At 39.1% G+C, this 25,586-nt stretch overlaps 1 protein-coding gene across 1 annotated transcript; it reads left to right on the forward strand.

The window, feature by feature from the left end:
- The first annotated feature begins 17,765 nt into the window (after window positions 1-17,765).
- On the forward strand, window positions 17,766-20,187 carry LOC115728230 (LOB domain-containing protein 29-like). Its single transcript, XM_030658570.2, has 3 exons — window positions 17,766-18,129; window positions 18,242-18,694; window positions 19,892-20,187. Exons 1-2 carry the CDS (start codon window positions 17,851-17,853, stop codon window positions 18,671-18,673), a joined length of 711 nt encoding a protein of 236 aa, XP_030514430.1. The 5' UTR covers window positions 17,766-17,850; the 3' UTR covers window positions 18,674-18,694; window positions 19,892-20,187.
- Window positions 20,188-25,586: the final 5,399 nt, after the last annotated feature.

Raw genomic sequence — 25,586 nt, forward strand, 5'->3', positions numbered from 1 at the left:
GCAAACACTGTACTATCCTTTAATGGTATAGAAATCTTAAGGATTGTTTTCAACTATTTCGGACTCAACCCAACTAATTTTGCGAGCTGCCCAGCAACAAACGAATGTGTGGCTTTCGGATCAAACAACGCATAAGCTACATGATCATGCAAGAAGACTGGACCTGTAACGGTCAGTGAGTTCTTCGCCTCTTCCCCGGTGATAGCATACCCCTTCCTTGCACTTGGGGTCGGTTCAGGTTGCTCCGCGGCGTATTCCCTCGCGGTTGTTCTTCTTAGCGAGGCGGCACTTGCACTTCCATTTGCCTATGCGGGCAATCTCTCATTTGGTGATTATGCTGACCACACTCAAAGCAAACTCCTCCTCTAAAAGAGCTAGGGCTGTTCCATGCCTTCGACGACATAATAGGCACATTTAGGCGACATTGGACATCGGCTTCCCCATAACATTCCTCCGGTTGGGCATAATGATGTGCTTTCCTCCAGTCATCGGCCTCTTCCCAAACCGATGATCAATCTTACTAGAAGGCACAAACCGTGATCCAAATGCAACTACCCTTTCGGTCATGTTCCTTTCCACTAGTTGGGCCCTCTCATACAGCTCATTATAATCCATAAGATTTAGCGGCATCAGCAGGTCCTTAATTTTGGGCTTTAGTCCATTCCGAAATCTCCTTGCCCTATCCATAGGGTCTTCCACCATCCTTGGTGCATATCTCGACAGCTCGACGAACTTCGCCTCATATGAATCCACAGACATCCGGTTTTGTCAAAGACATAGAAACTCAGCCATCTTCTGCTCTCACGTACAGTCTAAAAAGTACTTTCAAGTAAAGCTTTCATGAAGGCATCCCATACCCGGACCGTACTTTCTGGAAAAATCCTTCCTCCAGAGGTTTCCCACTAAGTGCTAGCGTTACCTTGCAGTTGGTAAACAGCTAGCATCACTTTATCCTCCTCATAGTAGCTCGGTGAGGCAAAGGCCTTCTCTAACTCCTTGATCCAAGAGGTTGTGACCTTTGGATCACCGACTCCCGAAAACTTCGGCGGTCTAAGCTTCAAGAATTGCTCACCAACTTATGTATCTATTGACCACCATTCCAATTTCTAGCTAACGGGTCTTCAAGCGGAGCGGCGGCAGATACAACAGCTAAGGTTCCTCACTTGCTGCCCTACAATATCTCCTAAGGCTTCCAACGCTTGCAGAATCTCATCCACTCTAGGATCCTCCTGAACTGCCCTTCCTTTAGGCATCATCGCATTACGGTTACTCATCATGTAGGCACATTTCGGAGCCCTACTCACCCAAAACAACTCGTAATAAGACCTCAAGGCAACATCCTAAAACTTAGTTAACAAACACAAGCACGGGGTTTCAATCCTACTAACTATCCTAAAGCCCAGCGCACGTTATCACTCCAGCCTATGACTAGATGGTTTAGATTCAGGCAAACCTTGCTTTGATACCACTCTTGGGTCGGGGCTATCACTCTCCAATCCCCGAGCACATAGCAACCCTACCAAACTCCTCAAATCATAATAGCGACGTCCCAGGCACGTTGTCGACCCATTCTTTTTATCTTTTGATTAAGTGCATGCGGAACGTGCTACTTCCCAGGACAACAATTTAAACAGTAGAGATAGAACACTAAGCAACGACAACAATCAACATCAGCAAAAGATCATTTTTATTTCTATAACTTTATTAACCTTGAGAAGCAAAAATATCTACACGCCTACTTTTTAGAGCTGCTTCCTATAGCCATAAAAAAGATACTAGGTTGAGTACGGTCAATACTACAACTGTCAAACTACTCTAACGGGAAGGGGCCAACGTCACCCTTCTCAACTCCCACAAAAAGGTCTTATCGACCACATCTACTTAGAGGTAATAGCCAGCTGGGGTAATAGGGTCCTCATCCAGATCGGTCTCCGAGTCATCCACTTTCCTATCCGGGGTGTCGATGTTCATGGGATTTTAGGCTTAGGTCTTCGGGATCATAGTCGGGGGTCCATCAAACCCGCGAATTGGCTTGAAGAGGAGATCCTCGTGACGGATAAATTAGGCCTTAAAGCGATGAGGTACTAGATATCTCAATCCCTTCTCACCCTAGAGAATCGTCATGTCACACCCCGATCCCCGGGCACGCGACAACCCTACCAAATCGCCATGGTCACAAAGGATAACGTCCTAGGCACATTATTGCCCACTCGTTTTTATCTTTTATTACGTAAGTGATAACGTACAACTCCCAAACAACAAATCGAACAATAGGGATAGTTAAACAGACAACCACATCAAATTAAATCACGACAGTTCAGCAAAAATACCTTGTATTTAACTATCTTTGTTAACCTAAAGAAGTGAAATATCTACAAGCCCATTTTTCAGACCACTTTCTACAACTCTCAAAGATACTAGGTTGGAAATGACACGACTCTCAATAACTCCAAGAGGATCCATGCCACTTTCGGTTCTTCGCTACTAAGGGCCCGAAAAGGGTTAACAACAATGGAATTAGATATGAATCTCAATGAGTCAACACCTAAGCTCCCGCTAGGGCGTTGATTCGCTCGTAACATCCCATAACACAAGCATGACATCTCAACACATAAATCTCAACCACATGTAAGCTTATCCGCCAAAAGCCACACATAATGTGATGCAGACACAACATGACAGTCATTTCATCCAATCAAAGGTAAAGTATTACATAAGCTTGCATGCACAGGACACCACACGGAGTCTATTTATTATCGGATATGACCCTTAGATCCAGTACACTAGTTAGTTGGTGCCCTCCTAGTAGGACCAGGTATCATCCTTTACTTTCGGCGATGGCTTCTGATAATCCATGTGACTCCACTCGATCAACCAGAAAACAATGATTGTTGATATGGTACGGAACTAATAGGAATCCTTATAAAGGCTTCGGTTTTTCACAAGTTGGGACTAGCAAACGAACAGCCAGAAGACAATAAGCGATGCGTATCCAACAATCAGAAGATAATGATTGTCAAGACCGACCAATCGGAAAACAATGATTGTCGAAATTCCCAATTATGTGACCATTCAAGCACTTTGACATCTAGCTAGTTCATTTTCTTTGAATTTAGTCGAATGCTTATACACACATGCTCAAAGACTTGGCCCCAAGGTTGTTTTCATGCTAAAACATGCAATTCGAACTCACACGTGATTACATGAATATGCAATTTTTATCGACTCACATTTCAAGCAATACAAGACAATTAGCCTCCAATCAAGCACCTTTAACAATCAACAATCAACCAATGCATTTAAATCAACAATTTAAGAGATGATTAATTAAACGAAGATAGTCGATTCCACTATCAACTCCAATTTCAAACGACGATCAATCGTACACTCATCTCTAACAATCACGGTCAACAATTCTAATTTCCAATTAGACACAGACGACCTAGCTAATCTAACTAACTTAACTAATTACCGTCATTTAGCCTAAATCAAGTTTCTAACTAATTCGACTGTAATTGAACTACTTAAACACCCTAACTAGCTGATTAACTAGCCCTAAGCGTAATTATCACTCTAATCAGGATTTAGGAGTTTAACTCACTATTTAAACGACATTTTGATGATGACTAGGCGCGTTGGTGACGACCACGACAACGGCGGGTTCTTGAGTACAATACCAATCAAAGTGGCATCAGCTCGGTGGTGGTTAGCAGATGAGGGTACAAGACTCATGACTGGATCTAAACGGAAGAGGTGACTGGCGTCCATATGAGCAAAGGGTGAAGAGGGGTTCTCGGGTTTAGGTTTTGCAAGGTTGGGTAATCGTACGGTTGGAGTCGTGGTTGGGATTGTTGTCGGCGTGTCGCGGGGCTGGCGGCGGACCAAGGAAAGAGAGACAATGGGTAGAGGGAAGGGCGTCGGGCATAGGGGCAGCGATTGCGGGCTCTCGGACCGGTGGCTAGTGGCGCGCGGGACCGGCGGACGGAGGGTAGAGGTTGAGCAACTTGTAGGTCGACGAGCTTGCGACTAACAACGACGACGAGGACAAGCAACCTATCGTAGCTCGGTGAGGCGGCGGGTTACCGGTGATGGTCGTGAACGGGGGGAGGTGGAAGTAGATAGCATCGTCGGGGGTTCTTGGGTTAGCGTTGGGGCTGCTCGTGGGTTCGAATCGCGGGAGAGCTCGAGTCACTAGTTAAGGTGGTCCGGCGGCGACGTGGCAGCTATGGCTAAGGGTGGCGGAGGCGTTGAGTGGCTGAATAGAGGAGGGGGAGGTTGCGAGGGTACTCGGGGCTGTGGGTTCGGGTCGGTTGGGTGCCGGGGCCCGAATAGTGGTTCCAGTGGTGGCCGAGGACGGCGGCCGAGCAGCGAAGGAGTCGTGTTGGTGTAGGTGGCTGGTATGGGTGGTGGTTGGGGTAGCTCACGGTCCGAGTCGCTGGTTTGGCGACACGGTAGCAGCTTTGGTTGGCGACACTCTCGAATTTGGGAGCATGAGGCCGATAGGGCGTGTGGGACCGGCTGCAAGCAACGGCTTGCGATGAGCTCGGATCTCGATCAACTTAGCTAGCTAGTGGTCGGTAGAGGCGAGGATAGGTGCGATAGGTTGATGGCGACGACTAACGGAGGTTGAGGGCGTTGGGTGAGTAGTGGGAGGATGTGAGTTGCAAGTGGTCGGGTCTCGTAGGTTCGAGGTGTAGCGGATGGCTTGGGTCGACAATCGAGTGGCGCGGCTATAGGCTGGACGGAGGTAGGTGGACGGAGTGGTAGTGGTCGATGGTCAAGCGGCACGAGCAAAGGGGTGGGAAGCCGAACAACAGAAAACAAGAAGAAAACGAAGAAGAATGAGAAGAACAAGAGAGGGGAGGGGGGTTTGTCGCGAACAACGGGAGAGAGAGAGAGAGAGAGAGAGAGAGAGAGAGAGAGAGAGAGGTGGGTGGTTCTAAAATCGAGGGCAAATTTAGTAATCTTGCAACTAGGGTTCGGTTAGGGCTAGACTCAAACGCGGAGGGTCTCAATAGTACGACTCGGCGACTTGACTATCTAGCTCAACTTTCTTTGACCAACGTCTTAGAACAATCCAAATATCGTCTATTAAATCCTCAGAAATCCCATTTTATTCACTAGAACGAAATCTATGGGTAAAATCCATCGAATTTATTTTTCTTACGGACTCCAAAATTGCAGGATGTCACGGGTCCCATGGTGCTCCTAGACGCGGTCCGATCCTTGGATTGGATGGTAAGTGACAACAACGGACTGGTTTAGTGGTACCCCGAACCTAACTAGGCGAGTCTCCATCAATGAGGTCCTAAAAAATAATTAACAACAACGAGTGAGATATCAAATCTCTATTAGTCAATGCCCGAGTCCGAGCGGGGCATTAATTCGCTCAGGACGGCCTAAATGCGTAGGACATATCGATAATAGATCAGTAGCGTGCAACTCTCACAATGCTCTAACTATTACATGATCGGGCGCAACTCAACAGTCAACCATCAATCACATGCAATCTTACCCCGACTTGGTTCACACATTATGCAGTACTCAATATGAGAAGTCGGTATCGTTTGTTATATTATTATAGGTCGAGTTATATTCTTAATTAAGTATAATATAAGTTAGTAATATGTTAATTAGTAACGGAACACATGATAGATACTTCACCTACATAGGTTTAAAAGTGATGTTTCTTCTTACGAAATTTAGGGTTACTTTTTAGAGAGCTCATGAAGCGGGAATAAACACAAGACATAATAGTGCCAAGTAACTATAGAATTTTTTGTTGAAACTAAATGTTAGCATATGTGCGGTATATCTGATTTTATTATTTAAAGTAACAAGTTTAAAACTACAGCTACTTGTAACTTTTATAAATTTTGAGATACTTGCACTAAACAAAAGTTTAACTCGAAATAGACTTTTATGCATGTTTATTAATCTTATGAAAATTTTTGCCTATATTTTCTTTTGTTAAAATTTTATTTAGAAACTTTTTTTTTTACGAACAAAGTGGGGGATTGTTGATTTTTTTTTTTTTGTAAAAAAATAAATAAAGTGATGCCTTTCCTTGTCCCACACAAGAAAGATGGAAGTGTAACAGTGTATGGATCAATTTACAAGTGTGAAAGTCCTCCACTCTCACAAATGAAGACATGGGCTAAGTATGATGGACCCTATAATACTCGTGTTTGGGTGCGCGATTATTAGGCGCACTTACCACTTAACACATGGAACAGATTTGGTAGTAATCAATAATTATTTTTTATTTATCAAAATTCAAATTTATAATTAGAAAATAACTGTTGTGTCCTATTAAAACAGTGTCATTCTTTACAATATGTCTATGGTAATTCTATCAATGAATTTCAAAATTTTTATTTTTCCTAACAAGTATTAGACATGACAACTGTCGGACAATCTTTGAAAGGTTGCAATTTAGACATGATAGTTTTTGGACATGAAAAGTTGTCTCCAAATATATAGTTATGCCGGGTATAAAGAGTTGTGTTCGAATTTATAGTTTTTAAACATGAAGTTGTATTTTTTTTTAGACATAAAAAGTTGTGTTCTTTTCGCAATAAAATGTCTATTCACAAAGGCGTTTGCTATTGTATATTCAACGTTTCTGTTTAATAGTTCACTTGCTACAACAACCATTTTCGTTTTCAAAGAGATATACAGTTTTTTTTTTTTTCCAATTGTTTCCCTTTTTCAGAGTTCTTAGAAAAATCGTAATTACTATATGATATTCTTATTCCGAGACTTTGTTGTATCTCGAGGGATTTTAACTAATAACCATTAACAACTTTGTGGGAGCAAATAATACCTTAAAAAGAGTATTATCACATGAAGTCTGATTCCATTTCCTCACACTGCGCATATATTTTCCCCAACAGAGCCCACATACTTTGTCGGACTTATGGGTCAATAAAAGCATGTTGATGTAGCTCTGATAACATATCGAGAAATGCATTAAAAACTCCAATACCTTCACGATGGAGGATCCAAGAGGATGCTCAAAACCCAAGCGTTAGTTTGTCAAACTTCACTTGAAAGATTAAATCATCGCGTTATAAGCCAATGTATATATCAATTGTTTCTTCTTACTCTAACAATGTAACGTGAAATCTTTATTTCACACTTATTCACCTGCACTCAACATTCTCTCCCTCATTTGTGGCCTTTAACAAATGACTCACTCAATTAACCGTACGAATCGTCTAGCCAGTTGATCATCACACAACCTCTATGGCTCAAAGGTATATTTTCTTATACATAGTAAAGAAAACTCCTTACTAATTCTTGCTCCAAGGAATATGAGGTAGTTTCTAATCTCTCAATTGTTTTAATCATATTTTCTTATGCATAGTATAATTTCTAATCACATATGGGCTAGTTTAGGATTTTTTGTGGTAAAAAAATAAGTTTGGGGTAAATTTGTCACATGTATACCTATTTGGGATTTTTATGGTAAAAATTGTTTGGATAGTTTGAAATTTTTTGTGACAAAAAAGTTAGTTTGAGGTAAATTTGCCACAAAGGTACAAGTTTGGGATTTTCGTGACATTAACCCTTGTTTTATTGTTAAGTACTGTCAAATTCACCCTTCTCTACATAGATATTCCTAATCATGGGAGACAGGGTTACTTGTTAATTAATTAAAAAAAACTCATTATGGGGCTTAAGCATGACTGACAAACTAGATGTTATTGAAAATGGAGGATGAAGTATTCATGTACGTACATTTCCTTGCAGAAGGAAATATATTACAGTTTGTAGTACTTTAAGAAGGGCAAAAAGGTTCAGGTGTTCACCTTTTGGTGAAATTCTTTAATGACAGTGTTGGAAGCTAGATATAAAGTCGCACACATGCTAAGTTGATGGTGTTGTCTTTTTAGATTAGTTGAACCCATCTTTTCACATTATTGTCCAAAGGTTTGATTATTTTAACAATCCCCAGGTAATAAACATGCCTTTTTGTCTCCGAGACCACTCCTACCCCTTTTTTCTGCCTCAAGTGGCCAACAAGTACACATGACTTCCGACCCAAAAAAAAAAAAAAAAGAACACATGATTAAAAAGCCATATGGACATCCTCTCATGAGTTGGGCAGTTGTCATCACGGCGACATTTTGAGATACATTCCATCCTTGTTGATTGGTAATTAGGTAAGATTGAGTGTTCGCTTTAGTGTAGTATAAATTTATAATCACGTTTGTAATCTGTGTCCATACTTGTTTCCTTTTTTTCATAGCTCGGGATCCAACCGTAATTAGCCGGTTACCTAAAAGGGGACCAATACAACAACCTATTGTAAAGACCCCAACTTAAATCTTGGGAAAATTGTCCAAAAAAATCCTAAATTTATTATATTTTTGTCAATTCAAATTTAAACCTTTTAATTATCTGAATTGAGTCCTAAAACTTTAATGTTTGGTCAATTGAGTTCACCATGTCAATTTTGTTCAAAAATATCTTATGTGGATATCGACCATTCCAACGTGGCATGGCCAATGCTGAAATGGATAATTTTTATTAATACTTTAACATATTTTTCCAAAATTTTATTTTATTTATCTTTCTTTCTTTTTTTTTCTTCCCTTCTTCCTTTAGCTAGTCGCCAGTAAGCGGCTAGAGGAATGGGCCAGTGAGGGTCGAGAAGGTTCACTCAATGACCTCCATCGAAGCTCACCCATACCGGACACTTGGGAGGGCTAGCCTTGCCCACCCCTAGTAAGGCTTGACCTGCTGCTATTGGGTGAGGTCGACCTCGCTAGCTTTGATGAGGGCGAGCCTCACGAAGGGTGGGTGAGGCTTGCCATCGCACGACTAGTGAGGTGGACCTCGCTAGTAGCCAGCAAGGGCGAGCCTTGCCCAGCCATGCAAGGTCAATTTCACTAAGATGGCGAGGGCGAGCCTCACTAGGGGCGAGAGAGGTTGACCTCACTAACTAGTCGTCGGCCATCATCGAGGCTCGGCGACCAGCTAGAGGAAGAACGAAAAAAAAAAAATGAAAATAAAAAAGGGATATAGAAAAGGATAAATAAATCAATCAATCAATAAAATTCAATTTTTAAAAAAAAGGTTATTAAAAATTATTTACGTCAGCATTGGCCTCGTCATGTAGGATGGTTAGCGTCCATGTTGGCGATTTCTAGCCAAAATTAGACGGATGGACCCAATTGGCAAAGCATGAAAATGTTTAAGCCTCAATTTGCACAATTAAAAATTTTTGAACTGAATTGATAAAAGTGCAATAAATTTAGGATTTTTTGGATAATTTTCCCCACAAATATGAGTTCTTCAGGATAGGAAAAGAGTCCACAACTATTGGATCCTCTAGCCGAAAGCTTGAAAACCATCGTCATTTGGTCAATCCCAAGGTGGGTCATGGATGTCTGTTTGTATTGCTATACAAATTTGTTTCACGTTGTATCATATACAAGTTCTCTTTTTGTAATTCATAAGGCCCGTCCTATAATTAGCTAGATACATTAGGTAAAATTTCAGTCTTTTATTTATAATATCATGTTGCTTTTTTCAGACAAACTATCACATGCATTTGGGGCACGAACCCTAGATTGATCCCAACTGTTAGTATCTGGTGCATCCCATGCTAAATATGTTGGATCTCAAACTTATGGGTTGGTTTAAAGGTTAAGAACAATCGTATATACAAATGGTAGACCCGTCAAACAAATGGAACAGTTCGAAAATGATTCGAACCAAATTGATCAATTTAACTTGATTTGACCTATTTTCATGCAATATAAATCTAGTGACTCATAGCCGACTCGATATATACCCAACATATACCAAATCCGATCCATATTATTAAAACGCTTTCATATCTAACCAAATATAAAAAAAAAAAAAAAACTCATAGACAAGATGAGTTCAAATGCGGAATGGTGAACATGAGATCGAATGAGGGCAAGAGGGAGTGAAGAGAGTCATAAATGTGAATTGAGTCTAAATAAGTGATAAACTCATTTAACATCCATATTATTTTGAGCTTTACCATTGTAAATATATTTATTGAATATAATAAACTCATATAACAATTCAACCCATCAAATATAGGTTAAGAAATGTATTTATAACCCATTTTCACTAGTCCAGCATATTGATTATAGGTACCACGTAAGTTGAACTCTCTACATCATGAGATGAGAATAGTATTTAGGTTGAGCTGCCCATTCAAACTCTTTTTACTTCGTTTTATTAACTCCATTATTTTAGTCATAGGTATATTCATATTCTCCATATTAGATGGTAAGTTTACATCTTTAATTTACCTCGATGGAGAGGACAGGTCAACGCATTAAATATTAACAGGTGAGATATGTCATCCTCAATTTTTTTTTTTGTTTAGTATCTTTATTTACATTCGTTTTTCTTTTCCTTTCTTTCTGTTTTTACTCTTCCTTGGCCTTTTCATACTTCCATCACACAATTAGCGCTTGCACCTCTGCCACTCCACCGCAGAAATTTACACCTTGGCCAACACTAACACCATTGGTGCACGCCTGCTCACCGGGGCTCATGTTCTCTCTCTCTCTCTCTCTCTCTCTCTCTCTCAGAGTTGACCATGGATCAGAGGTCGCCTGAGGCAGGCATCCTCCGTGCGAGCCGCATCCTGGAGGCCACGATCTCCATTGTCTCGAGAGAGAGAGAGAGAGAGAGCCACGTGAGCAGAGGGCTGAGGATAGTGACGGTGTCGCGGCTGTCGGTGTTTACCTCACACGAGGTGACGACAGGTGCAAGAGGTTGCAGCGGGCGGGTTGGTGGTGCCTGATATAAAAGGGAGAGACATGAGCTAGATTTCGGATTAGGGATCAGGGTGTGTGATTTTTGTTAAAGACGAGGATGTTTTAGCAAGATCAGTTGTTTTTGTGACATGGTTTACTCTAAATATTGGTTCTTGATATATCAATAACTGAGAGGGAATTAATATAAGATGTCAATTTATCCCACAAATATAGTGGATCTAAATCTTTAGTGACTATAGGTTTACTACCTAAAGTAGTATTCTCGCCATAAAAAAAAAAAAAAAAAGCGATACCATAAAATTGATTGGTGTAAATTTTATTGGGGTTAATATCATGAAAACCCCAAACTAGTACACATATAACAAATTTATCCATAAACTAATTTTTTGATCACGAAAAATTCAAACTATACACATGTGATAAATCTACCCTCCGTTAGCTTTCATCAAATATCACCGTCAAATTTGTTGATGTGGATGAAATATGTGACTTGGTATGGTGACGTGGACTAAGTCTATGTGGAAATCCCATAAGGTTAATACATGAAAAACTTCCAAATTGATACACTTGTGACAAATTTATCCCAAACGAGTACATTAGAGATCAATTTATCCCAAATTGGTATACCTATAACGAATTTACCTTAAACTAATTTTTTCAATCACAAAAAGTCCCAAACTTGTAAACTTGTGATAAATTTACCCCAAAATGATTTTTACAATCACAAAAAACCAAACTAGTACACGCGTGACATATTTATCCTCCGTCAATACTCCGGAATAGGGCCGTGCTGTGATGTGCAATTGAGTTTATTATACAAATTTCTCTAACAATCTTTAGGGTAGTGTGACTTGCACTTTCTTTTTTGAACTTTTCGATCCTCTATTGCTTTTTTCATTCCTTTGGCTAAGAGATCAAACAAAATGAAAGAGAGGGAGGTTCTCAAAAACATAGAAGAAACATAGAGTCTCGAACGGGACATGGAATGGAAGACTCTTGTTTTCCTACCTTGACAAGATGAAACCTACGACATAAACCCAAGATTCGCAACCAAGCAAGGTGGAAGTGACGACGGGAAGAAGTAGGGTTTGTCGAGAGGAAATGTCCAAAAAAAAAATTCAGGAGTACAAAAAAGAAAGTACAAGGCGCATTGCCCTAAAAGACTTTAAAGGCGAAGTTAGATAAATCCGGACAATAAACTCTATTGCACATCACAACTTGGCCCTATTTTGAAATATTAACGGAGGATAAATGTGTTATGCGTATACCAACTTGGAATTTTCTGTGATAAAAAAAATTAGTTTGGGGTAAATTTATCACAAGTGTACAAATTTGAGTTTTTTGTGACCGCAAAAATTAGTTTGGGCCAAATTTATCATAAATGTACTAATTTGAGTAAATTTGTCGCCGATGTATGAGTTTGGGATAAATTTATTATTAATATACCAGTTTCAAGTAAATTTGTCACAAATATACTAGTTGGGGTTTTTCGTGGTATTAATCTCATGGGATTTTCTTGTAGACTTATTCCATGTCACCGTATCAAGTCACATGTGTCATCCACGTCAACAATTTAATGGTGAAATTTGACGGAAGCCGATAGATGGTAGATTTATCACATGTGTACCAATTTGAAGTTTTTAGTAATAAAAAAATTGATTTGGGATAAATTTCTCATGGGTCTTTCAATTTGCAATTTTTCGTGATATTAACTCATTTTAATAATAAGATACACCTAACATTTTGATGATAATTCCCGAGTCATTTGGATAGAAATACATGGAGGCAATGCATGGTCATGATTGTGAATAAATCCAGCTAATCATAACCATCAGCGACATGCTTTTGCACTAGTTAGCTGAGGTTCAACTAAGATGGAAATTACAAGAAGAATGGAAAAGAGGAGTTAACCCTACTGTCATATTTCAAAACTAACTGGTCCGTTTCTCCACCTCAATATTTTTTCAAGGAAACCTCTAAAATTCTTTGTTAAGTTTCCTTGGAAAAATTAGAATTGAAAAGCTTCAGTTGGTGTGATTTCCTCAAATCCCAATACACGAGATCCTTAAATATGAAGAAAGTACGCACAACAATTTAGTACTGTCACTAAATGTTAGCAAAAGTGACAAACCCGTTTGTAACCACAAGAGATAAGTAGTTATAATTAGAGTGAAGCTATTTATCTAAGTGAGAGATGATATAATGTGCCAGGAACTCATTATAAATACTTAGGTGAAGTTCATAATTTAGAGATTGGATTTACTATGCCGTGAGAATAAAGCGTGATAACGACTATTGGAGCATCCACTAGTGGGATTGTTATAGAAGAAAGAGGTTCTACACTTTTAACAAGGCGGTATGGTACTGTTGGCATATCTGGTTGAATTCAGCCTATTTTGACTGCTTAAGCTTGAAGAGAGGAGTAGGCTCACACAAACAAATATAAATAAAACTCGTTTGGAAATTTTCTTTCCTTTAACTCTTTAATTTCTGTTGTTTGTATTGCTAAGTCATTTTGCGCACATAAGCGAAATTTTTGTTGGTGTTAATTCTACAAAATTGGTGTGCATTTTTTTTTTAAAAAAGCAAGAATTCACCCCTCTTGTTTTCTTATTTAGGTGTAACAGTTGTTTCCCCATAACTTGACCAAAGTGACTTCACCGAGTAGAAATTGAACATGGGATTTCATGCTTCTTGGAGCGCAAGATCCTAATCGTTTCACCAATCAATCAAAGTCGATTCTAATTCATCTATGTTTTGGCACTTCTGTTACTTTATGCTAATATGGGCTTCTAACATCACCCAACTTGTTAGATTGCATGTGTGAATTGTATTATAAAAGTACCACATCGGAGAATGGATGTGATGCAGTTAATACATCTTTATTGGCATAAAACTCATTGACTTAACTTTTGAGTGAAGGTGGATCTAACTAGATATGTTAAGAGGCTTGGACTTGGGCTCCCTCTTGGCGATCTCCCTAGGTGAATGTATCAAACTTTTGCTCTCCGCTCCCATCTAATGATATCAAAGCTAATGGTAGATTAGTAGGCCCCAAACTGTTTTGCTGTTTGGCAAATATCTCAAAGAAGAAATTTGGTGACCAATGCGGTTTACGGGCGGTGGACGTTACAGTGTAAGAACATGGGCATGATGGCAAACTTCATGGTTTAGTTTGGAGAAAGAGACCAAGAATGAAATCAAACGTTAATAGAGATTTAAGTTGAGATATCTTGATGCGGAAGGGTATTTGAATTAAGGGAGAGCAAATCTAACGTTGGGGGAAGATTGTTAGCATATACGTATTAGTTATGTTAAAGAAGTTCCACATCAAAAAAATGGTGTGGTGTAAAGTAATTGATACTTTTAATTGGCTTAAACTTTTAAGTGAATATATGTCTATTTGGATATGTTGACGAGCTTGGATTTGGATTTCCTCTTGGCGATGTTCCTAGATAAATGTTTCAGATTTCTACTCTCACCTCCTAACACAACCGAGCAATTGTTATTCCTGTATACTTGTATGATGGACTAAATATAAGGTTAACAAGATTGTTAGCCAAAAGTGATTCTAGTCTCCATGATTAGATGACTTCCAAACACTATTATAGTACCGAGGAACCTGCTTTTCACAGGTCATTACTCATAATCTCCTCATTAATTTCTCACAAATAAACCAAAAGCTGCCTTAGCATTTTGTTCCCCCTCGCTTGTAAGAGCTAGCTAGCCCTCACTAGTTTTTCTTTGGGGCTTGAACAATCAAATTATATCTTAGGAGCTGCAAGGAGGAACTGATAGGACGTGTGTGTTTAAGTTGGGGTGTCATTATTATTGGGGTTGAACGTGGGGCCAAATTCACATTGGGCCAAGGTCTACATGTTGGTGCCTATGTGTGACACAATAGTGATCAAGGATTATACTAGTGATTAGTTAATCCCAATAGTAGCCGTATTGCTAGACAAGCCTTGACCTACTAGCCCTAAAACATTTCAAAGTGCACAAGAAAACAAACTCTCTCTCTCTCTCTCTCTCTCTCTACCTTGTCACTATCTTTTGTGCCATTCATTTTTCAGATGCTCCCGTTATTTTTTATTTTTTTCTTTTCTATTTTCTTGTCTTGATAACCTTTTTAATTTGCGCTTTAAATTACTCTCATTTGAATACAACCGTGGAACGGAAAGCCAACATATAGTACCAACATCGCAGTGGCATGGCCAAAAAACCCTATATTTTGATTGGCTCTCACTTAGAAAGCTGTATGGGAATCATCTAGCAGAAAGTTCTATTTCCCCTTATAAATACAGTCATTACTCATCTTAAGATTTTGGCGATTATACGACCTACCCATTAAACAAATGTGGCTCTTTCCGCTGAAATAATTTGCCTTTGACACATATCAGTACCAATTTGCATTATAAATTGCTCAGATTCTCATCGATGTTTACTATAATGATTGAACCAAATATGAATGGCACTGATTCAATTGTTTATAGGATTTGTTCTTTGCTTAACTTTAGTGCACACGAGTGGGTTCTTGGTTAGATCAGCGATACACATCGTATGGGAACAGCCCCACGCAATCAAAAACGCACGAACAGGTGTACCTGCTGCTCGAGAGAGTCCCACCTTCACATGCCATCAACCATGCAACACTCACCCAGATACATCCAACCAAGAATTTTCATGTCCACGCCATGCTTTATGTCAAGAATTATTCTTCATTAGATCATGTCCACTCGAGGTGTTCATTATTGTGGCGGGACCATTGTCGGGTGCACATCCGGAGTTTGAGCTGATGGACATAGTAGAAGAAGTTAACTGCCAAGAAGTCGCACTAAACTAAAACATGAGATGGGTTTCCTGAGTAGGGGTGGGCATGGTTTCAGGATAGAATCAGGAACCGAAAAAATCGAACCGGTGGGAACCGATCCGGTTCTAGGTTTCAAGGTATGTTAGGCAGGTTCTAGGTTTCAAAAATTTGATAACCTATTTCGATGGGTAGATTTTAGTAGAACCTGAAATTGGGAATAATTTTTTGTTTTTGTTTTTCTTGGTATAAATTTTCACGTGATCCTGCAGTATTCCATTGTTTGATGATGACTGTGTAATCTGGAACTTCTAGTCTAAGTTTTTATTTTCGGCGATATTTATAACTGAGACTTTTATTTTATTAATGTTTCATATTCTTCGTATAACTAAATATGAGTTGTAGTCAGTGGAGTATAGCAGCAAGTAGTTATCATTAAAGGTGATGATTCACCATAATCGTTTAATTAAGAATACATGCGAAACTTAGATAGACTTTGAAATCGACCTTGGATCTTGTGATAGGATAGGTTCCAAGTTCTCACAAGTTTCAAAGTATGCAGACAAGGTATGTTCGGGTTTTAGGGTATGCAAAGGTAGGTTTTGGATTCTAAAAAATGAGAAATTTGTTCCGACAAGTAGAGGTGGAACTTGTATGAAACCTCATGGAATCTGGAACTCCACTCATCCCTATTATTGAGGTGTACCTTAAAAAGGGTTATGACAGAGTAAAAGGGATACGAGAAATCAAACTCGGAACCGCTAAATAACTCTAGTTTTAGATTCAAGTTGAGTGCAAAACTATTATTGCTAAAACCTTAAAATGTCGGAAAACGGTGATATTTCCTATATTGACACATACATTCATGATACCAAAGCGGGTATTTTCTATGGATCGCATGAAGAATTTACTTGATATCTACACACGCATAAGACTTTCATTTATTCTTTTTCAAATTCACTTAGTGGCTTCTGAACTCAAATTAAACAAGGATGAGAAAAACAAATGTTCATTTCGTCAAACGACTAATGGAGCTGTCAGAAACCGGCCAAGCCCAAGGACGGCCATTGGAAAAATATCAAAAGAAAAGTAAGATTAAAAATAAATCGAATAATGGAAATGGCGAGGGGCCTCAAACTTTGTGACCAGAAAACGCGAGAAGATGCAATTAAGGACAATTAATTGAGAACTCCAACGTCTTTGCTTTCATGAAGATTCCATTTCATTAGTCCGACATTTATTTTTGGGACGTGCGATGGATTTTGTAGAAACTACCCTGTAAAGCTCGCATGCTTTAGTAGGTTGCAAAGTGAGTATTCAACAACATAATATAAATCTCTACATTTTGGAAATGGTTGTATCTACTCCCATCACTGGCCGGACGAAATTTCCTCCAGTCATGTGTCTTATTAATAGATTATATGTAAACTTAAGTAAATAAAAAGGAGGGTGATGTCTGTGTCTGTAACCCACCATTTAGAAAACTGGCCGAAAGAAATCCCTTCAGACCAAGAATGGTGGACAACATGACTCAATAATTACCTCGGAACCAACAAGCTTCTAATTAGTAAATGTAGGATGAAAAGAACTTTTTAGTTTGTGCTCGGATTATCGTGTATGATGTAATAAAAAAACCTCGATCCATACATCTAATAAATTCAAGAGGAATTATTGTCCCAAACACAATACTATTCCAAAATTGTCCTACGTCTACAATTTTTCACACGTGATATCGATCGGCAACGTTTATGGAGAAATTCTTTTCACCTCAATGAACCTAGTTCAAATATATGTTACAGCAAGCAACTGCCGGTAAAATGAAGCTTCACGCAAATGGACAAGAAACATGAAAAAATGTGCTCCAGCTCCATAGTCGATGAACCCAATCATCAAGCAGAATGGGCAATTGGGTTCGGTTTATGTTTGGCTCTTTTGTCGTTTAAGGCTGCGCCTATACGCAATTTCATATGGCAGGCAGATTCATGGTATAATAAAAATTAGGACGGAGGAGGATGAAAGGGATTTTCTATTTCTTAATGACAGTAAAGTGCTAAATAAATGAAATTTGCAGCCCATTAAGACGACAAAAGGATATTTTTTATTCATTAAAATATACTCCCCTCCCTCTTCCTCAAGTGTTTATAAACTATGGCGATCAATGCCTCCTTCCCAAAAGCTGGAGAGCTTATAGCTAGCGAAGAAAAAAAAAATCAGTGATTCCCTTCCCCCACAAAAAAAAACCCACTGCAAAGAATTAATCAAGGATCAACCATGACTGGTTCTGGCTCTCCTTGTGGTGCTTGTAAGTTCTTGAGGAGGAAATGCGTGAGAGGCTGCGTGTTTGCCCCGTATTTCTGCCACGAGCAAGGTGCGACGCACTTTGCGGCCATTCACAAGGTCTTTGGTGCAAGCAATGTGTCGAAGCTCCTCGCAAACCTCCCTGTGAGCGATCGGTGTGAAGCTGCTGTGACCATCTCATACGAGGCTCAGGCGCGGCTCCAAGACCCCATTTACGGATGCATCTCGCACATCTTCGCGCTTCAACAACAGGTTGCTCATATAATGCGGTGATATGCATATAATTGCGATGCCCACTCTGATTTGATGAGCGAAAACCCTAGTTTGAGGGAGTTCATGATTTGCTTGATTACAACCCTTGCAGGTTTTCAATTTGCAAGCACAATTGGCTTCTCTCAAGGAGCAAGCTGCTGAAAGCCTTTGCACCCCATCTTCCACGAGAGTGAGCCTTAACGAGAAATATTCTGGAAACAAGGTCATCTCAAACGAAGTCCTCGACTTGCAAAGTTGGTTGCACATGGCAAATCCAAATAATTTGCCTCATCAGTTCAGTTTACAGAACATGAGCAATGTGAACACAATGCCTCACTATGAAAACGGGTCGATGGATTCAAGCTCTGCAGTGAATAAATATGACAATTCGCTTGTCCTAGAGGAGAACATCTCCTTTGGGAGCTTTGAGGAGGCTTCCGGCGGTTCGATCTCTTCTGTGGATATGCAAGCAAGCAACAGGCAGTGGAGTTTCCGGGACGCTGACGACCTCCACTCCTTCGCGTTTGGTTACATTCACCATTAGCGAGGCATCATCGAGCATTTGGTGAGAGATGAAACTGAGTCGAAGATGATCACCATTTGTTCAACTTTTGAGATGCTACTTTGCTATAAGCTGAGAAAAAAACCCTAGAAATGTTCATGCACAGTTAGAAACCCTAATTAAAGCCATCTACTGTTGTTTGTTCTTATTCCAACATAATCCAGCAATATTCAGTGGAATAAAAGGTAAGGTAAATTTTCTAAAACAAAAGCAGATTCATCATCTGGGTTGATTAGCATGGTTTTATGATTTTTCTTTTTCCTAATTAAATGATCCACTGAGGACCTAAATTCTTGACCTAGGAAAGAAACAGATGCATAGGTTAACTTTTTCTGTGAGACTTTCCCTTTCCTACAACCCTGAAAGTTTTAAGAATGATCAAGTTTAATCTCATTAGGTCTTCTTTGGAACTTAATGAAAAGAGGTACCTACTATACCCTGAAGATTCAAAGGTCAGAGACCTTGAGAAAAGGTGATTTTCAAGGCCTATCTAGCACGAAAACTCTCTGGATATAATTTTAAAAAATTGGGATAATTTGCACTTTGCTATATATCTTACTCAAGTCCGCCTATATAGTATGCCGGTGTCATCAGATTGATCAAATTCCCCTTTAACATGACAGAGAACAGCATGTCATTGAGGCCACAACATATTGGAAAAGGTGGTTCAGATAAGCAATATGAGGGAAAAAAATTCATGGATATCTGTATTTCTGGTTGCTTTCTCTGACGGATGGGTGTAATAACTAGCGGCATCAGTTTCCAGAATATTAGACATTGGTCTACAAGAGTAGATAAGCTATCTTGATCATGAAAGCACCGGTTTATCTTTTAATGTCTTGTTTCTAGAGTTCGAAGAAAGCAAATACTGGTGCATGTTTGAGCTTTTTGTTACCATTGAGGGCCAGTAACATCTGAATTTCCTAGTAGAGTAGAGGAAACATTGTGATAAGCCACTCTTTTTCAGACGTGGTTGTCAATATACATACATGTATGTTTGTGCGTGTATTTAATAGAGTGGTTAGTATGGCTATAGGTGATCTTTTTCATAACATGTAACTAGTGCAATGTGGTGCATTTATTCTTCCAAAGACATAAAACTTCAATTCATCCAGTGAATTGTCATTTGCATGACGCTCAATGGTCAATTTGGTTTATTGTGAAGCGCAAAACAATTTCTAAAACTTCTTTCTTTTTCAGGTGTGCCCTCATACTTTTCCGAACTAATATCCTTGTGAAGGAGATCTAATGATTTTCTGGACTGAAAGCTTCTCCACCCATCTGGAAGTCCGCTGGTTTGGTTAGGTAACTAGATATTAATAGAACATATGGTTACGGTGATCATAGTAGCAGCTTCAGATTGCACATAACAATCATGCCTTGTGTTTCTCGAGCATTCATGACCAAATAATACAAGGTCGAATGCCCCCTGGATGCAAGAGACACCAGATTGATGTACCATTTGCTGTACTATATTATACACCATCATCAGAATTATTATCTTGTCTTGGATTGTGCTATTGTCTCCCTTGCTTCTGATCTCGAGGATCGATAAGAAACAAGACTTGCAAATTGCCTGTCATGTTAGCTGCTTGAATTGGTTACTATGATTCAGAACAAACCCCCACCCCCCAAAACCCCCCCCAAAAAAATTATTTTACCATGAAGATGTATCTTACACAGAGAACCAATGGTAGATTCTTTAGACTTGCAGAAGTTCATTTGAGCTGAAAGATTCTTCAATGTCGATTTGGGATGATATTGCCATCTTGGAATTTTGATTTCTGGGCACGAATCACGAAATGTTATCGGATTATACGATCGGGTATGTATATGTGCTTCTAGGGAGGCCCTAACGTGTGCTAGATCGGCCTGTAACGCTTTAGGAAGCGAAACTCTATGACCAAAAATTACATTTCAAAATATGTCATCATTATTCTTTACCGTTTATTTCTTCTACTCATATAATGGTGCAAAAGTTTGGTGTCCCGACTAATGGTGCAAAACCACCAACTGATGAACAAAGCGTGAGTCTTGGAGCTGAGATTCTGGTTCTGCTGCTTTCTTAGTTCTGAGATGGAGGAGGGTAGAGAAAGCTTGGTTTCAGAGCTTCAATGGAGGTTGCGAGCAAAATTTCATGGTGGAGAGAGCAGAGGAATGAAAGAAGATAGATGAAAGGAAAAAAAGGGAAAGAAAAAAGTCCGAAAAATTAAAGATGATGCGGACTTGGACGTAATCTACATGTGCAATTGTTACTTTCGACTTTGACGGTAACATAGGACGGAAAGTTAACGGGACCAAATTTGGTTACTTGGCATTTCTATGGGGATGCAATTTGATATTGATGTTTTTTTTTTTTTTTTAGAGAATTGGGTTTATATTGTTGCAAAAGTCTATACTATAAGATATTAACATAGACAGACCGTCACACATGATGGAATATGAAGGATTTTTTTTTTTTTTTGACATATTGGAAAAGGTAATTTTTTTTCCCAGCCCTGTGGATCATACTTCTGAGTATGTTATCTTTTACATGCTGCCTCAATTTTTTGGCCAAAGCTGGAGGCACATTGAATTCTGCATGAGCTATTCTGGTATGTGTATATACATAGTCTCTTTTACTTTCTGTTGGATTCAAAGAGTTTATTGGGAGGACAACAATGATCCACCTGCAAAACTATCAACTCCTAGAGGAGATGAAAATGCTCCTTGACCTATAGCGCGCACGACTGCGGGTTGGTCAAGTGGACCGAAATTTGATTTGCAAGCCGAAGATCTCAGGTTTGGTTCTCCAAGTCTATCCTTAGTCTTTAGAAAATTGGTTAATCAGTGAAAGACGGGCTTGGGTTGAAGTGTATCGCCCGTCTTACGCTTCCCCACTTGTATCTCGTGAAACTGCAGTGACGGGCTCACCTAGCTGGTAGTTCTTCTTTATCAGCGCATTGAACCGGATATTTCAGCATCGGTTGCGCTTGGTTCGACCTGGTTCAAACCCCTTTTTTCTGCTTTCATAATCTAGTAAGAGAATTTCACTTTAGGATAGATAGAAAAACACTGATTATCTTCACTAATCCGACCAAGATAACAAATGAAGCAAGTTGTTCACAGGGGATGAGTTATTTAGATGCTGATAAGGTTACAACACCATCAACATTTAAATAGTACTTTTTCATTTTGCTCCTATTCATAATTTATAGGTTCTAAACATGAAAGTATGTAAACTTTGCTTTGTGCCCCATTACTCGTATATCCCTATATCGAGGTTACATCGTGAAAAAATCCGTCTTTTCACACGGAAACTAATGACAACGAGAATTTCTTGATAGTGCCGATCCATTCATAAGTTATGTTTCGTCTGTGGCTACAAATTAGTTGTTTGATAAGAATTATGTCGACATGCACAGTTTGTCATGAGAGGAATGTAATAAATTATGGAACAATTGACTTCTTTGGATATCTCTATGAAACATGATGGATACTTTCAATAAAATAAACATCTAGGGTAAAAGTCAAAATTGCAAAAGCTGCAATGTTTCTTTACCTCTATCTTCATCGAATAACCACGGTTAAATTTTTCAATGTCTCTCACAGTATCTAAATCTACCAAGTTGCTTCTGCTCAAAATAACTCCATCCTTTGTAAAATCCAAATTAAATTCCCAATATACATTTGTATTTAAGCATCCGTACATTGAACTTACCATGAGCATGTACTAACTTTCAATTTTTTTTTTCACTCGTGCAATGGCCCATGTACGTCAAGCCTTGATTGAAACCAATTCCTAGGCCATCTTTTAAACAAGCCCGTGGTTGTTGAACCAACCCAATTACATAGCTCATAAACCCACTGACCAACAGCCAACCCAACGAAACCCATTAGCTTAGCTTCATTTAAGTTACATTTACGACTTGGTTCGCCTAGGGATCTTGCGTATTACTAGCACAAGAATAGAAACTCGACGTGATTCGTGAAGAAACCAATTCGTAGGTGCCTTTATTTCACGAAAATTGAACGATTTAGAATACATTTAACTAAAAATAATAGCTTGTATCACTTATAAAAATGAAAAAAAAATTCATCTTTCACAAAAATGTCTATACATAAATTGTTGTTGATATTGAAAATCTTTCATTAACTAATTATTTCAAGTGACACAAACAATCATTTTTCAGAAAAATATTTTTCGAATCCATCATTTTGTTTAAAAAACAAACGACGCTTTAAGCACATGCAAAAGGGATGTGCCATAATAAGGCAGCAAATTGGCCCAAATTGAGAAATTATGTTTTAATTTCACAAAACCATAGCTCTAATTTCAGCAAATCCATTCCAACTTCCATGAAAATTCCAATTAGTTGCTGAAATTCGCGACAGCGAGCAAGAGCAGGAGTGGCTCACGCAATTAACTTCTCACCTTAGTTCGATCTTAAGATTCTCTTTCTTCCAAGCACTAGGATATTCCATCCAACCTTCACTATTTCCGCACCTTTAGACTACGTTTGGTTGTTTGGATATAAGTCGGAATAGGATATGTTTTATCCTATCATATATCTCGTAGCTGTCCATGATAGGATAAACGGGGATATAGTCAAGATAAAAATATCCTAAGGGAGGGAATGAGATAGATTAGGATAGGATTTCTTAAGAAAGTAGATACGAGAAGAATCAAGTTTTTCTCACAGCCCACGCCTCTCCTTTGTGTGGGGTCACCTCTCCGGCGAGGGGCCACCTCTCCCCGTGGCGAAGACCGTCAAGTGTGACCGTCTCTCCGATGGCCCCAGGCTAGGGTCTTCGATTGCAAAGCCGGGTATCTCCGCAACCTTACTTTTAACTAATTGTTTTGCATGATATGAGTTCATGTTCCTCGTTTTTAAACACTTGAACCTTTTCAACATTTGGAAGGGGTCTTGACATATTATGAAGAACTCGAGGTTGATCATCGACTTTCAAGGTAGCTCTCTTGGACGCCTTGCATGAGTGCATCTTCAACTTGTGGAAAGATGTTAAATAATTAGATTATTTAGCACTTGTTTACTCACTTGACAAAACAACAAGCAAGGCTAGCGGATTATTATCAAAAGATTCAACTCTAAATTAAGACCCCCGATTCTACGGGATCCGCTTTGTCGATATTGTGCCCAAATTTAGATGGCGTAAACCTTTACTCAACAATAGCTTACTCATCATAGCTTATCACCGAATAATTTCTAAATCATCCCGATGTTTTAGCAAAATAGAGTCAATCTTAGCACACCGTGCCTTTGTTTATTTGACTTTAAATCCGCAATGTATCAAATAATAGATATGATATGATAAAATCATTGGATTTCTTATCCTATCCTATTTAGTCTTATCTTAACTAGAAATCCGAACGACCAAACGCGGCTTTAAGTTCTATTATGAAGACTGTACAGATTGAGAGTGACATGAGACAATATAGGCTATCTTTGGAAAAAAATTGAAAAAATTAGGAATAAATTAGCAAAACTATAATATGTTTAAAGCTTTTTGGACAATATTCCCAACTGTCTTTACCGAGGGATGAATACAGAAGTCTAGTCACATTGGAAATACGTGTAACATCCTTCAAATCTCATGAACCGGAGGTGTGGCACTCAAATCAAATTGAAAAGTTATGACATTCAAGTGAAATTTTTTAAAAGCCATGAAACTTAAATGATCAATTGAAAAGTTATGACACTCAAATGGTCTGTAGAGGGACTTATTCCTTTGCGTAAGATAAATATGTCCGATCCCGTCAATATATTTAATTTGATCTACTTTCACTCAAAAGTTTAAGTTCAATAAGTTATGAGCCAACTTAGATATAGTAACTGCTCAACACCATGCCAATTCTTTAATGTAAGACTTGTTTAGCACAATTCACATGTGCATGCTAATACCTGTTAAGAGGGTTAAATAAAGAACACATAAGAGGGGAAGTAGGTAATCCTAGAAGATTTGAACGACAGGTGTCAGATGCAGAAAAGTTAAGAGGCAGATGCATTCCTTCCGGAGAGAATTCCACCATAAATCTATGGTTGCCAATCAACTCCTCGTACGAATGATTTCCGGGCATTCACAGCTAGAGCTAAAAATGGTTGTTGAACATGACCTTGCCGTCCGACGATCCATAAGCATTAAATAGATGGATGGTATATCGCCACGTGTCAGGAGGACATCCGCCGTGAATAATTGACCCTTGTTATGAGGACATTGGGTTGACATGAAGTCCCTTGAAAAAAAAATGTGAGAAGTAAGTCGGATCAAGCCTTTCTTAATGAGCCTCGACCCCAACCCATCAGGACAAAACTGCCTAAATCATCCCAAATGGAGGGGACCAATTCGCGATCTTGCCACTAATTCAGAGTTAACCTCGAAAAAGTCGGCACATGGGGCCACGCTAGCAAATTTGCCAAAACTAAACAATTTAGTTATTCTGCAAAGTATCAAATGCATTATGTGACATCGGCATAAAAGAAAAGGGCATTATGTGACCAAATTATGCGTTTCCAATGATAAGCGTCTTTGAAATGACATTCCAAATGCCTTTTCCATTCATTTCACTTGAAAGCTTTCTGAAACTTCCCTTCTGAAAACAGATTTTGATTTGGTGTCAGGATTTCCAAATCCACGATCAAACTCTCTGACTGGTCCCATGTACATCCACAAAATTTTTGGACAGGAGCATCGACCTTGGAACCGGAAACATGTTCTCGAATTATCGTTTATTTTTTCAGTCCAATATCGTGATAATGATTGGGGCTTTGACCTCCCACCTGCAGTTGCATCACCATGTTGAGTGGCTGTGTGCATTCTGTGATTTCTGTCTCGAACACTTCCTTTGTTTTTTTCAAGACGATTATAATTTTCTGGAAGAAATGTTTTCCAATCA

The sequence above is a fragment of the Rhodamnia argentea genome, chromosome 6, assembly GCF_020921035.1.
Source record: "Rhodamnia argentea isolate NSW1041297 chromosome 6, ASM2092103v1, whole genome shotgun sequence".
NCBI lineage: Eukaryota > Viridiplantae > Streptophyta > Magnoliopsida > Myrtales > Myrtaceae > Rhodamnia > Rhodamnia argentea.